The sequence below is a fragment of the Mesoplodon mirus genome, assembly GCF_964341445.2.
Source record: "Mesoplodon mirus genome assembly, chromosome: 2".
Taxonomy (NCBI): Eukaryota; Metazoa; Chordata; class Mammalia; order Artiodactyla; family Ziphiidae; genus Mesoplodon; species Mesoplodon mirus.
This window is the reverse complement of record NC_138977.1, coordinates 73,803,674-73,817,569: the sequence shown is the minus strand read 5'-3', so window position 1 is coordinate 73,817,569 and position 13,896 is coordinate 73,803,674. Positions and strand designations below refer to the sequence as shown.

Here is a 13,896-nt window from a genome sequence, read left to right as displayed (position 1 = left end):
AAGCTTTCTTTTTTTCTTTTTTCATTGTCTCCATTACACCCACTGGGAGTACAATGGCTTAGGCCACAACATGAAACATCATGCTAATTAAACTGCCAATTAACTGATATAAGAAATATATTGCATGAAATAGATTGCTGTATTACTTTGTTTTAATTTTTGTGTCATTTCAACTTGGTAACCACTAATTTAGAATCCTCTAATCATGCTCTTTCATCCAAATGTTAATCTCAGATGGCACGAGCACATGATTGCTGAGGAGTCCCGGAGTAAGATACGTACTGCATTTCTACCTAGTATTAAAAATGGTTTATTGAAAGATTAAAAGAACATGTGTTTACAGATTCTTGGTATTCATTTGAATACAACCTCTTTTAATGTAGTACTAATAGCAAGACATCCTCAAAAACATGTTCTAAAACATCATCTAAATAATGAGGCATTCTCTTGACAAGTCATCATAGGATTATGGAAAAGTCTTATGTAATAAATTGTTTCCTTAATATTATCAGTGTTTTCCTTAACAATTTTTTTTTCAATTACATGACTTTACCAATCAAGTTTCAATTTTGGGTTCCAAAAAATGGCAGATTTTTTAGTAAATATGCAGGGGTTTTAAAAAGTCAACTGGCAGAAAGTTAGACTATGCTATATCCACTTGAAATGTATTATCGGGAAGCAGCCAGTTTCTGATCCTTCTGGAATGCATATACCAAATGTCTGCTGCTTTCATGAGACTGACACATAGGGGAGAAAAAGTCCTTGCTGACCCGCCTTTTAACAGCTAGACAAAGAGAGAAGAAGAAAGATTAGAGACCCAGGTCCCCTTCAGCTGCGACTGAGACAGAATTTTCACTGACAAAAATGGGAAGTGGCAATTAAAAAACAGGCTGAGCTGTACCTGATCTCAGAACTCCAATCTCTTAAAATCAGAAATGTTCATTTTTCCCCAAACATCTAAGGATAGAGTCTAGAAAGATATTCATTTTTAATCACATTAATTTTAACTTCTCATTAGAAATTCACAAAAAGCAGCATAAGATAGGTTATTATAGAGGTATTAACATCCACAAAAATATAGAGTAGCCAACTTTTTCATAAAAAGTGTAAAAATTACTGAAACGCATGGTCTAATAAAAATCTGTAGTTGGCTTTGGTTTTTTTCAGATGCTGAGATGTTAAACTGTGATATGAACTCAAAATATAACTTTCTCATGTTTTCACCAGCAATGCTATGCATTCCCAAAAATGCAGAGCCACTTCTGAGGCCTACATTTTCCACAGTCACAACTGTTAGTCAATATATTTCATCTAAAAAGTAGTTTCAAATAGGCAAAACTGAGCATTTTCAGTGGTTGTTTATTTGTTTTTTCTGCTCCAATATGCTTACTTAACCAATAACTATGTTTAAAATGAAAGCCACTGGCTTCCCTTATAGTAAATATGATCCAATTCAATTCAGCAAGTATTTATTTTGTTTATATTTCATACAGTCAAATCTTATCATCCAATAAATGCAGCACTATTTTCTGCTTAATGAAGGACTTTGAAAATAAAGCCCTAATCACATAGAATATATATTTATTAAATATTGCAAAGAATAACAATGACTTATTTATGGATTGGTTGTTATAAACAGCATTACCCTTAGTTTTTATGATAACCTGACATAGTTCTCATTCTTAAGTTTCACAATTTTTAAGCTAATAATAATGAGAAAAAATTGTATTCCTTTATGATTGTGTATAAAGTGATCTCCAAAAATTGTTCTTTAACCTTTTGGAAACTTTCATCATTGGATCATGACAAAGGTTTGATTTCAGCTTTCACAATTTCCTTTCACTTGTCTATGCCTGAAAGAATTACAGAGCTCCCAGATTTGAACTGTAGCAGATCAGAAACTGATGCATTTTCCCTGGAGAACCTGGACCTGCACAATTTTTCTGAATTTCACACCATAGCATATGGAGAATACTGAGGGCTTGTCATTACACTTTTCTGTAAGGTGTCTTTTTATTTAATTTTTGCCAGTGATACTGAGTTTATTTTGGCCCATGAACATATCAGTCAACAGCCACCTCACTCTATTCAGGTCAATTATAAAAACAACACAAGAAAATTAATAATTACCAGGGTTTATTGAGCTTTTGTTATGTCACACTCACTTTGCCTGGCTAAATCTCATTTAATCATCACAACTAATTTATGAGGTACATACTGTTATTAACTTCACATTACATATGAAGAAATGGAAGCAGAGAGATGTTATTTGTTCAAAGGTCACCTCATTTATGTGTGTGAACCACGTTTCAAACCCAGGCAGCCTGGATTCCAGACCCTGAACACTTAACCACTGTAATAGTCCGTCATTTAGCATATGGCATCGTAATAATTAGCCTGCATAGCTGGAATTCCCATTAAACTGGGAGCTCTCCTGATTCAAATAATGTAGCTGTCATTTTCCTCAGTCCACCCAGATACCAGCAGCAAAGTCTTCATTTAAAAAAAATTGATGCAAATAGTCCATATTTATATTAATATATTTTAAGCATGCAAAGCAAGTAAGTTAGAGAAAAATTTCTCTTCTTCCCTGTATACAGTATTTAGAACAGACCTTTTTATTACAGATTCCACCTTTATCCAATATTTCAGTGAGCTAGAACTTTTGAATACCTTTCACATCTAAGTCATGTGTTCTAAATTGGCCTCACTCAGACTAATAGATATGTGATCTAGGGAACCACAAAATTTACCTCTGCACCCCCAAATAGTTCCAGAACCTATCTTGAACCCCCATCTATAATAATGTTTGGCATGAAGGCTCTGTGGCCCACCTGTTGAGTGCAGCCTCAGAAACCAGACTGGCAGGGCTCAATGCTCAGCACTACCTCCTGCTAATTCTGTAGCTTTGCAAATTTACCAAAACCCTCTGTTCCTCATTTTCCTCATCTGTAAAAGGGGTGTCATGACAATAATAGTATCTACCTCATGAGGTTGATATAAATATTAAATAGGGCAATTAATATATCATCTACACAGAGTTGGCTCTCGGTAACTTAAGTTTAAAAAATTATCAGAGAAATATGAAAATCTGTTCAACTAAATTATATTTACCAAAACAGAGAGGTAGAATAATAGCAGTTCAAAAAATAACTAGAACTAAAACCAAATGCACGTATTTTAATTCCCAATAATATTTTAATTTTCTTTTATATCTTGGCAAAAGTTTTACCCATGTGCATCCAATCTGATGAATTCTGGACGTAACTTTTCAATTGTTAATTCTCATTCACGGTTGCTCCACTGCTCTATATAGCCATTTTTCTTGAGCCAAGTGCAGTCTCCCCTTGCTCCACCCCCCTCTTTTTTTTTCCAAATGGATAGAGACATGAGGCAAGGGTAGAAGTTTTATTTAGAAATAGTGGGTCTTGGGAGAGGCTTGGTAGGTGGAAGCCTGCAAGTCTCCCATCTAAATTTCTAATCTTGTAAAACAAAGACTAAATTGACAACATTAAATTTTATTATCAAAATCAGTTCCATAAATGGCCAGAAATTCACCTAAATGAAAAAAATTCAGTGTGACCAAATCTCTAAATATCCCTGAAGATTATCTATGCCATCTTTGTGATATTGAAAGTGACACTATTTTGCAAGTCAGTATACTGCAATGAAAAAAAAATCCAAATGATCCGTATGATTTCATTTTGCTTCCCACTGTTTCTCTGACCTTTCCCAGTTGGAGTAGTAGCAGGAAACTAAAATAAAAGTACTGTTTTTCTGTGTGAGCCACTTTGAGACTAAAAATTAATCGTGAAATTATAACAGCTGCAAGACTCCTCTGCCTGTTGCTTCTCTTACGCAGAGAATTACTATTAGATGAAAGAGCCTACAGCAATAAACATCAGGGGCTAGTGTTTCCTTCTCCTCTGAACCCAACCAGGCTGATCCAAGTACAGAAATGCCTTTGAAGTTACGGGGACCTTCATGTGCTGATCAATCCTTGTGGGGTAAAGAGCAAGAAAAACTGGTTCTAGCACTTTAGTATATTCTGCCAGGGAATGCATTCAACTCAGGGTAGTCCAAAAACATTTCCTCTGTTACAAATTGATTTTGTACTTGGGTGCTGCTTGATTCAATTAACTTAGAGGGAGCTATTTATCCCAGACGTGATTATTTGTACCTCAGTACATATTTCTATTAAGTCAAACTAAGGTTGGAACAGCAACAAAAATAAATTCATATTTTTTTCTTGGTCCTAAGGCGTATGTTGAGATTTGGGTCAGTTTTGGTGGAAAACAACATATGATTCTCTTAATATGGATGATCAGTATTGATTATTGATATAATCAGTGTTCCATAGCACACTGTTAATATTTCTAAGTTATCAAAACCTAAGAATTAAGTTTACTTATCAAGAGTTAAGAATTTAAATGATATTAAAATTGATAGTGCAATCCAAAACCATCATTTATGGATGAGAAATCTAAGCACCTGAAAACTCAAAAAATGTATCCTTTCAGGTCTGGCTGTTTAACAGCAGGGTAAAATTTGGCATCAAGACTCCTGACCCCATTCAGGGTGCTTTTCTCCAAACATTCTCTAATTTATCTCTGTCAAAGCTTTCCTCTTTATCTTAAGTAGCTAAGCTCTTCACTTTCAAATTGTAAAGATGCAGAGAATGTAGTTTAAAAACCAACAACATGAATATATTACACATCTCATTATGTTTTAAGAGACTTAAAAAAATACAGACATTTTATAAAGTAGCCTTTTTTATTATTTTGGTCACAGAAAAATATGCAATACAATAGAATTATACAGTTTGTAGACTTATAATTTATTATAATAGCATAAATAAAGACAAAAATCCCTGCAATAATATAGATAGGGTACCAGCTTCAGTTGATTGTCACATAGAAAGAAAAGGTAAAAATTTCAACTATAAAGTTAAAGGGTAAGATAAAGAGAAATGAATACAAATACCAGAGAACAATAGTTTCAAAATTATTATGGCACATGGTGACCTCAAAAAATATGTCAATCTGTTTTAAATACTTACTATCTTATCTATGTTAATATATGATCACTTGTTATATAATTTACACTGAAGAAAAATGGGGAAAAAACACATGTAACTTATTGGTACATTAAAAAGTTATAGTTAGAACACAAATATTTCCCCAGTCTCATCTATAAGAGAATCTGTGATTCACATCCTCTGTCACTGAGTGGAGACCTTAAGGAATATAGTATGACTCCAACTGTCTTCAAACTGATTTCACAAGAGTCTACTCTCATTATTTCCAGACATTGGTATCATTTTAATTTAAATGGCTCAATAGTATTAAATATCATACTTAATTGGAGAGCCTTTGCAGTAGTCATTCTATCTTCAGAATTGTTTCCTTTGTGAATAATATTTTTTAATAATGATCACGGCACATACAAAATGGCTTAAGATGGTTTACTCTACCTCTTTACATTCTAGGTAACAAACCAAAGTGCAAATGTCAATCATTAAATTTTACCTCTTCCCACTTATACACACACACACAAATGCATACGTATACACTCACACCGATACAAAAATTAGATTTTGTACAGTATCTTCAGTTGAGTAAGTAACTATAATGCAAAGAGGTACATCCTGCATGCAATTCATTTTTAACAAAATCTAAAAAGCCCTCCTCTGCATACATAAATGCATAGGACCACAAATTTTAAAAGCCAGTTTCCTATTAAATAATGGCCATACATTCCTTTAACACTTACAGGGTTTACCCTAAATTCAATCAGAAATTGTGTAAAATGTCTGTGAGATATATTGTGAGCTTCTACTTTTACACCATAATAAATTGTTTCAACAAGTATCAGACTGACCTAAATTTTATTTTCTCTCATGTCCACTAGTTTCTCACTTTCCCTGATTAGCAGTAGTACTTCTTCTTTGTGCCTTATGAAATAGCCTTGAACAATCTAATTTTCTCGGAATTCAGTCCTGAGGTATACATTTCCATTTTCTTTGTTGACCTAGCACAGCCTCAGGTAATTTCTACATAATGCATCCAATTAGTTCAAGCAAGGCAAATGAAATCACATCTATATTAATCTCCACCTTATTAACCATAAACAGTAACAGGATACAGGTCTCCATTCTTTGCTTGAGTCCATTCAAGTGCAAACTGAAGGAAAGGGATTTTCTGTTATTTTCATACTCTTGAGTATGATGATATTTCATTCTGTTTCTCCACAGTAATTGATAAGATTGCAAAACCTCTCTCACATCCCTTCTTTATTCCATATGAGAGCTTGATTTTCTTTTTCAGTTGGTTGCAAATTATAGTTTGATTCCTTTTTGCAGAGATTGTAATTTAAAGCCATTTTTGTTTTCTTCAAAATCAGAGCTTCATTTTAATCAACTAGTGGTCCTGCCCCTTGGGAATCGATTTCTTTTTACACAAGACAAATCCAGGTCTATTAGGATCCAACACACTGAGTTGGAACATTACATGTATTTCACTTACGAGCACATACATTCATTTTACACGATTCCTCAATGTGGCCAGGGGGTTTCGTGGTCTGCACTGTATCCACCTATAAAAAATACAAAAATATATGTCTGCTTTACAGGGATGTGAGTAGGGTTTTGCTAGCCTAGTTTCAAAGTTTGGATGCACATCTTGGCTGATAGTATTCTTTCCTTCTTTAAGATGTATTTGCAGTGGCCATAACCTCTTTCAGAAGTCATGGAGACATAACTGTTCTAGCTACAATTAACAACCCTGGGGCACCTAGATCAATACTGATGGCTAATCTCTTGGATGTTATCTCTGACAAGAGATATTTGCACGGTAAAAGAAACATTGAATTAATTGTTTTTCAGGCTTCAAGTATTTGAAGGCTATGAAATGTCATCCAGAGAGGGGCTCTCAGGAGAGGGGGTATTGCTGGCTTTATTTATACTATAAATACAAAGAAGAATGAAATGGTAATTCTGTTGTCACTGCTTTTACAATGTACTGTCCCTAAGATCTCTGGGAGGTGAGCTTGATCTGAATGTTCACACCCTTCAAAGTAGCTTTCTAGTCTCTAAATGCAATCATTAGATGCTCACTGTCTATAGAAATCTGAGCAATTTACACACTATCAACAATTGGTCCGCTAATCTCTGGTCAAGGATGAATTACTCTCCCCTTCAAAGTCATGACCAAAAGAAGGCAATGTTTTCCAGGAATGAAAGTGATGATAATACTCCTTCAAAACGTTTTGGTGCTAATGTGAGTTTTAAATAGTGTTGAATATTTATTTCTCTGAACTTGAGCCTGACAAATAGGCTGATTTCTGCTCTGAGTGCCAAAAAGTACACAGAATATTGTTTCCAGTTTGATGGTGCAGTTGATGTCAGGAAAGCCTTTAGTGAGATTGAATATTGCCAAAAAGATAATGAATCACTTCCATAAAATAAAAGTGCTACAGTTCACTACCAAAAGAATTTGAATATTTTAAGAATTAAAAAATATATATATATTGCACCTAATTTCCAGTGTCACAGTGAATCAGCAAATGAGAGTCAAAGTTAAAAAGAAGTAAATGGTTTCTTTCACTGAATAATCAACTAACTCACATTTGAAAATAAACGGTATAAAAAAGGTAATGTCTAATTTAAAAATTGTTTATATTCAAGAGCATAAAGTGTTTAAAAATTGCTCTGACTGCAGATTATCCATATTAGCTGTATAAAATTAAGCAGCTTTAAAATGTCTTAATTTATTAAATTATTTTTTATCTTTTCTTAGAAATAAAAAGAACTTTTTTTTCTTTCTCTAGCAGGTCTAAAAGTTAACATAACTTGGGATATTTTCTGGCCAATTACACACGGAGGACAAGTTTACCGAGGCATCTATGATAAGTGAGTGTTCATGATTTAAGTTGTAAGTTTTAGATGGACAAAGTTTATCTGATTTTACAAAAACCAAACACTACACGTCATTTAAAAACTGATTATACAAAGGTGAAAGCTAAATATTTAAAAGTTTGAGATTTTTTTTTTATTCCCAAACCAACTACAGTGATGTAGCCATAATACACACCTAGACTACATTAGATCTTCCTGTTAGGTACTGTGTGTGTGTGTGTGTGTGTGTGTGTGTGTGTGTATAAATGAATAACTTCACAAAAGTAGTTGAATACTTGATAAATAGTTAAATAATAAATAAATAATAAATAGTTAAATACTTGATAAGTGCTCTGGCTATATATATGTGTATATATATTTTCAATAAATAAACAAGTAAAACAATAAAAACAGGAAATCAGAGGTTTCAAAGAGTTTCATCTTCTATTTTCAAGACCTTACATACTATTAACTTAAAAGCATATCCAAGAATTAGAATGCATTTATGTAATATGGTCACCATACTGCCACGCAGCATAATGAAATCTTCTTATTAAAATGTTATTGAAAAATAGACCTCTCTCATTTCATAAATTAACTATGTAAAGGCAGGTTTCACGTTTTTGTGGTTTTAAGTTTTGATGCACCGAACAAAAGCATCTGTGTAATAATATTCACCTGTCACTGAAGCCAAGAAAAATGGATTCTTTCCTCACCTTTAAAGATTCATGTTTAAAAACAAAAGTGCATACCTCAAATCACTTATTGAGCTCAAGCACAACTACTCAGGAATCATCATTCTGAAAACAATCATTGGTGAGGGTCAGGGTAGAAATGGATGTTACCAAGATGTGTTTGTTTTGATTTTAATCAACTAATTAAAATGGCCCTGGAAACAATTTTCAGATCACTGCCACTGAGGAGATAGGCTCTAGTAAATCAAACCAAACAACTCTTTCAGTGAGGTCCTATTCTGTTGAGGATGTGTAGACACAGCTTTTGTCTTCCCGTCAGCCATTCTCCTCAATTTCTTCTATCACCTAGGCAACAAGCCACACACACACACACACACACACACACACACACACAGAGTAAGACGAAACCAAGCCATTCCTGGAGCACGTTTTACCAGGCCATCTTTGTATCTCATTCAGTTTCCGCTTCCTAACCAAAGAGACTGAAATAAGCTGGGAATTTAATTATCAAAAATTATCAATAAAAAGTTAACTTATAAAAGCTTTGTTCTTCTTTTCCAGACTTCCCTGGCCAACAACTGGTGACTAGTGCTAGGACAAGGAAGCTGAATCATGCAGAGAATAGGAAAATAATTCATATTTAGGTGTAAGAATAAATGAACACTCACACAAAGGAATAGACACACTCTTAATAATTCTGAAAAAACTTCCAAACCATAAATAAGGAAATATATATATTTTGAAAGGAACATGTATCTAGTTTGTACATATTTTTATTAGGTATGTTTCAAAACTAAATCACACACCTATGTAACTAGTAGAAATTAAGTACTAGGGTGTGTTGAATGTGTTTCCATATAATTGGCAATATGTAAAAGGATTCTATGACTATTCATTGTTTTTTTTTTTCTCTGACTGATATTAAAATCTAGGGAAAGGTAAAAGGTATCATATAAAAACTAGAGTCTATTCCATGACACAGAAAATCAGATTGATGGTAGTTTCTGCAATCTAGGCACAGGAAGTGGACATTCATATTTTAGAGCATAAATGCATGATATAGGAGCTGAGTCAGGGCAGAGCCACTATCAACATCGAAAGTTTATCTATTATTTTTTTAAATACTGGAAAATCATTTAAAATAGAAAGTGGGACAGAAGGTAAACATGGCATTTGGTGAATGGAGAACTATGAGAACGACAATTCTGAATGGTATTATGGTGTTTTACTTCATTTTGCTTTATATAAATGAGGTAGCAAAACTCATAAATTATAATTATTAGTTAATATATCACCTGCATAGATGTTCATTACAAGATTGCACTCAATTATCTAACTTAAACTCACAAAGTCCTTGTGAAGTAGCTATTATAAGTTTGCTCATTTTACACATGAGGGAATTAAAGATCAGAGAGCTTAATCTCCTTATATAAAAAATCACATAGATAATGGGAGAATCAGGGCCCCAAACCAACTTTGGTTCTTGATGAAAGATTTTTTTCCTTTACATTATGTTTCCTCATAATTGTTTTTTTTTAAATTTGACTTTGAATCTTTTAAAAATAAACAGCTAAGTTATAACTGCAAATGTCTCCATTTTTGCCATGGTTTAAGGAATAATAAGCAAAACTACACAAGTTTCCTATACTATTATAAATGAATGTGTTATGAAATTCAGTTGTAGAAGCCTATGTATCTATCAGATTCAGGATTCTATCATAATTACTTAAATTTGTGAATAAATTAGAAGCAACTTCAACATATCTGCAAGTTGTCTAAACTGCCAAAAAAAAAAAAAAAAAAAAAAGAAAGGAAAGGAACCAATAAGACAAATCCTATCCAATCAAAGAAAGGGAAGTTTATATCCATTTACATTTGTAAGAGTGTACACACACACACAAAAGGGCCATTCATTAGCACTGTTTAATCTGCACTCTTTAGAAAAGAGGGCTTTTAGATTGTGAGTCAACCACTGAACTGGCCATGGAAGGAAAGGGGCTAGAGAATATCATACCACTTCCTCATCATAGGTACTTTGCTCTGACTACAGAATACGAATGATTTGGGCCCTAACAAAAGCATCCCTTGGGTTGGATAGCCAAGCAATCAATATTTATTGACTGGCTGACTGTTAGAATCATGGAATCTCAGAGTTAGAAAGAAGGTCAAAGGTTATAGAGTCCAATCATGTGAAAGGCATTGCCGGAGGCATCAGGGGAAATACAAAGCAACATAAGGCATAGTCCTGGTTCTGAGGAAATTATTTATACAAATATATACAGTTTACTAATATAAACAGATTACTAATCTTGAAGAGGAAAAGATAAGAGCCCAGGGCTTCCCTGGTGGCGCAGTGGTTAAGAGTCCGCCTGCCGATGCAGGGGACACGGGTTCGTGCCCCGGTCCGGGAAGATCCCACATGCCGTGGAGCAGCTGGGCCTGTGAGCCATGGCCGCTGAGCCTGCGTGTCCGGAGCCTGTGCTCCACAACGGGAGAGGCCACAGCAGTGAGAGGCCCGCGTACCCCGTCCCACCCCCCAAAAAAAAAGATAAGAGCCCAGTAGATAAAATTATGAGAGCTCTGACGAGTGAGAAGAGACAGTTGTGAGGGGAGGAGGAAGAGGGCTCACGGACTAATTGAACCTAAGCTGGGTCTTAAAATAAAAGATAGATAAGCTTGACATCTACAGAAATGAGGGAAAACTGCGTTCTGAGAAGAGAGAATGTGTGTGAGGAATATGTGAGGTAACGTGAGGAGGCAGTGAGAGGATTTCCCTGCCTAAACCAGAGATTTCTCTAATTCCATTCAACTCCATCACGAGCTATTTTCTCTACTTAGCTCAAGTCTACATATAAAAGAAACCAATGTAATAATTAAAAACAACAACAACAAAACTGTCCTGAACACCCTACATTAGAATTACACGGACAAATTAAGGTAACTGTCAAAAGCCAGAGAATGCAGAAAACAATTATTTGTTAAAACTAATGTAATTAAGTATTCAAGGATTCCTGCCCTAGAACCTCCTGTTCTTAAAGGTTAAATCGTGTATGTCTTATTTCACAATTTTATTTTTTCTTGCTTTTTTTTAAAAAAATAATAGTTTAAAGAAATACTCTCTCGAGAAATAGGGATCAATTCAAACAGACGGCTAGGCACTAAACAACCAAAAACATTAGACTGGATCCCAGCATTACAGTTCCAATGACGTTTGGTCAAAGTTGAGCATTAATGAATTTCCATTCTTAAAGCTGAGAATAAAAATGTAAAATGATGTAAACTTAAGCTGTCACCATTATCATCTTCAGACCATAGTATTGGCCACCTTTCGAAACAAAAGCAGAACTAGCTTGTATTTATGTGCCAAAGGAATAAGCTGCCCAAAAGAAACAGAGACTAGATGTTAATGAGAAGATGAAATGAATACAGCAAACTCGGCTGTTCTTAAATGCCACTGAAATTGCAATCGTGTGTCTGAGAAATTGAGAGCTACTTGGGTAGCCTTAAACACCCACAGAAGGAAGTAGAAAGCAGTCAAAGTGTTTCCAGGTGATGGATAAACTTACTAAGAGTTTGATCCACTAACAAGGAAATGAAGTAAATATCCAATGAATTAACTGAGTCTTGAAAAAGTAAAGGTGAGACAGGACAGAATTACAAAATCAAACCAACCAGTTTCCTGCTTATGAAAGATAATGTTAAAAGTGTAAGAACTGGTGCCGTGAGTATGTGGTCCCTTGGTTTATTATAATAGATAAATTTCTAAGTTGAATATAATTCTCTTTTGATATGATTTGTAGTTGACCAGCTTTAAAATCTTGCTTTCTGATCATTAGAAATTTCTAGAAATGTTTTTATAAATACTTTCGTGAATACTAAGTGGTGCTGATTTAAGGATTGATATGAGCATATTAAAATATTGACTTTTAGGACACAGAAAGACATTATATTAATAACTAATGCAGAAATACAACTCCAGAGATAAGGAACTCACTTGAAATCATCCTCTACAAAATTATTCACTTTACCAGTGATAATACTGAGGCCCAGAGGGGTGACAAGACATATTGAATGTAACACTACAGACCTAGGATTAAAGCTAAATGTCTTCACTCCCAATTCAGTAGTTTATTTCCATTTAATTTATGGGAATTACATCTCAAAGAAATGGAAAACTGGGGGATGATATAATTTAAAGACCAAGTATCTCTAATTTCAGTACATTCCTGTTGTGAAATGTAGGGAAGATACACAAATTAGATAGAATTCCTTTTAAGTATAGTGAACTTTGCATCAATAATGTCAGTGGGCTCATCAAAAACAACCAATGGCAATTATATGTCAAATACCAAAACAAGATTATTTGTAATAAAAATGTTTCTGCATGGACTAAGTTGAAGAATCTCTTTTTTTATTTTGAAGAGTTTGAAAAATCATTAAGAAATTAATAGAAATTACTTCAAGCCAAGCTTTTCTATAGTTTTATTTCAAAATTTTGGGGGGTGGTCCCAATCAATATTGCATAGAACTTTCTTAACATGCCTTGTATAAAAAGGACTGTAAATCTCATACTTTAAAATAGGTCACAAGTCTTAAAGAGTTTAATCAAAAAGCAATATGGTGTTTTTTAACATAGAGAAGATTATTTGCTTCTTTTTTGCTCCTTTGTCTTATAAGTGCAATGTGATGTATTAGTTTAATTAAAGTCTACTAAATTATCATAAGGATTTTATGTGCTGCAAGTAATTGGCTTTGTTCTCTGCTCACTTTTTCTTAATGGAAGCAGAACATTTTTTTACATGATACTTAGTGTAAGATACCAGAAAACTACAGGGAAGAAAGGCAAATGAGGTGCCTAATGAAGTGACCTTCCTCATATTGGACATGAAATAAAACTAAGCCTACACTAATGCAATGAATGTTAAGTCAGTGTTTTCAGAGAGTTAAGAGGATAGGTAATATTATGGCTCAGAGCCAAACCATACCAAGAATTCTTCCATACATAAAAATGACAATCCCATTAATATGAAAAGCTGATAGGCCCTAAAATGAAGTAAAACATATAAATAGATGATGTTATAAGATTTTTTAATGGAAACCATAATGAATCAATCTTTTTCAAGGGACAGATTTAGATGATAATCCAGATAAAGCATATTACCAGGTATGCCCCTGATAAATGACAATTTAAGCACATAAATGAACAGAGAATTAATGAATACAGCATATTAAGTGAAAGTTGTTTCAGAAAGTAACAGTACTAACTAACGTAACCACTCTTGCCAAAGGTGAGTTGGAACAAATTAT

At 33.9% G+C, this 13,896-nt stretch overlaps 1 protein-coding gene across 8 annotated transcripts in view; it reads right to left on the bottom strand.

Annotated features, from left to right (window-relative positions):
• The window catches only part of PCDH7 (protocadherin 7), a 416,647-nt gene that overhangs the window by 351,488 nt on the left and 51,263 nt on the right, over window positions 1–13,896 (bottom strand). Inside the window, exon 2 of one of the 8 annotated variants that reach the window (XM_082611235.1) lies at window positions 6,225–6,594. The exons of the other annotated variants lie outside the window; for them this stretch is intronic. Within the exon in view, the coding sequence (XP_082467361.1) occupies window positions 6,517–6,594 (78 nt within the window). The 3' untranslated portion in view covers window positions 6,225–6,516. Of the gene's footprint in view, window positions 1–6,224; window positions 6,595–13,896 lie in introns of those variants that run through there. 8 annotated transcript variants of the gene reach the window in all.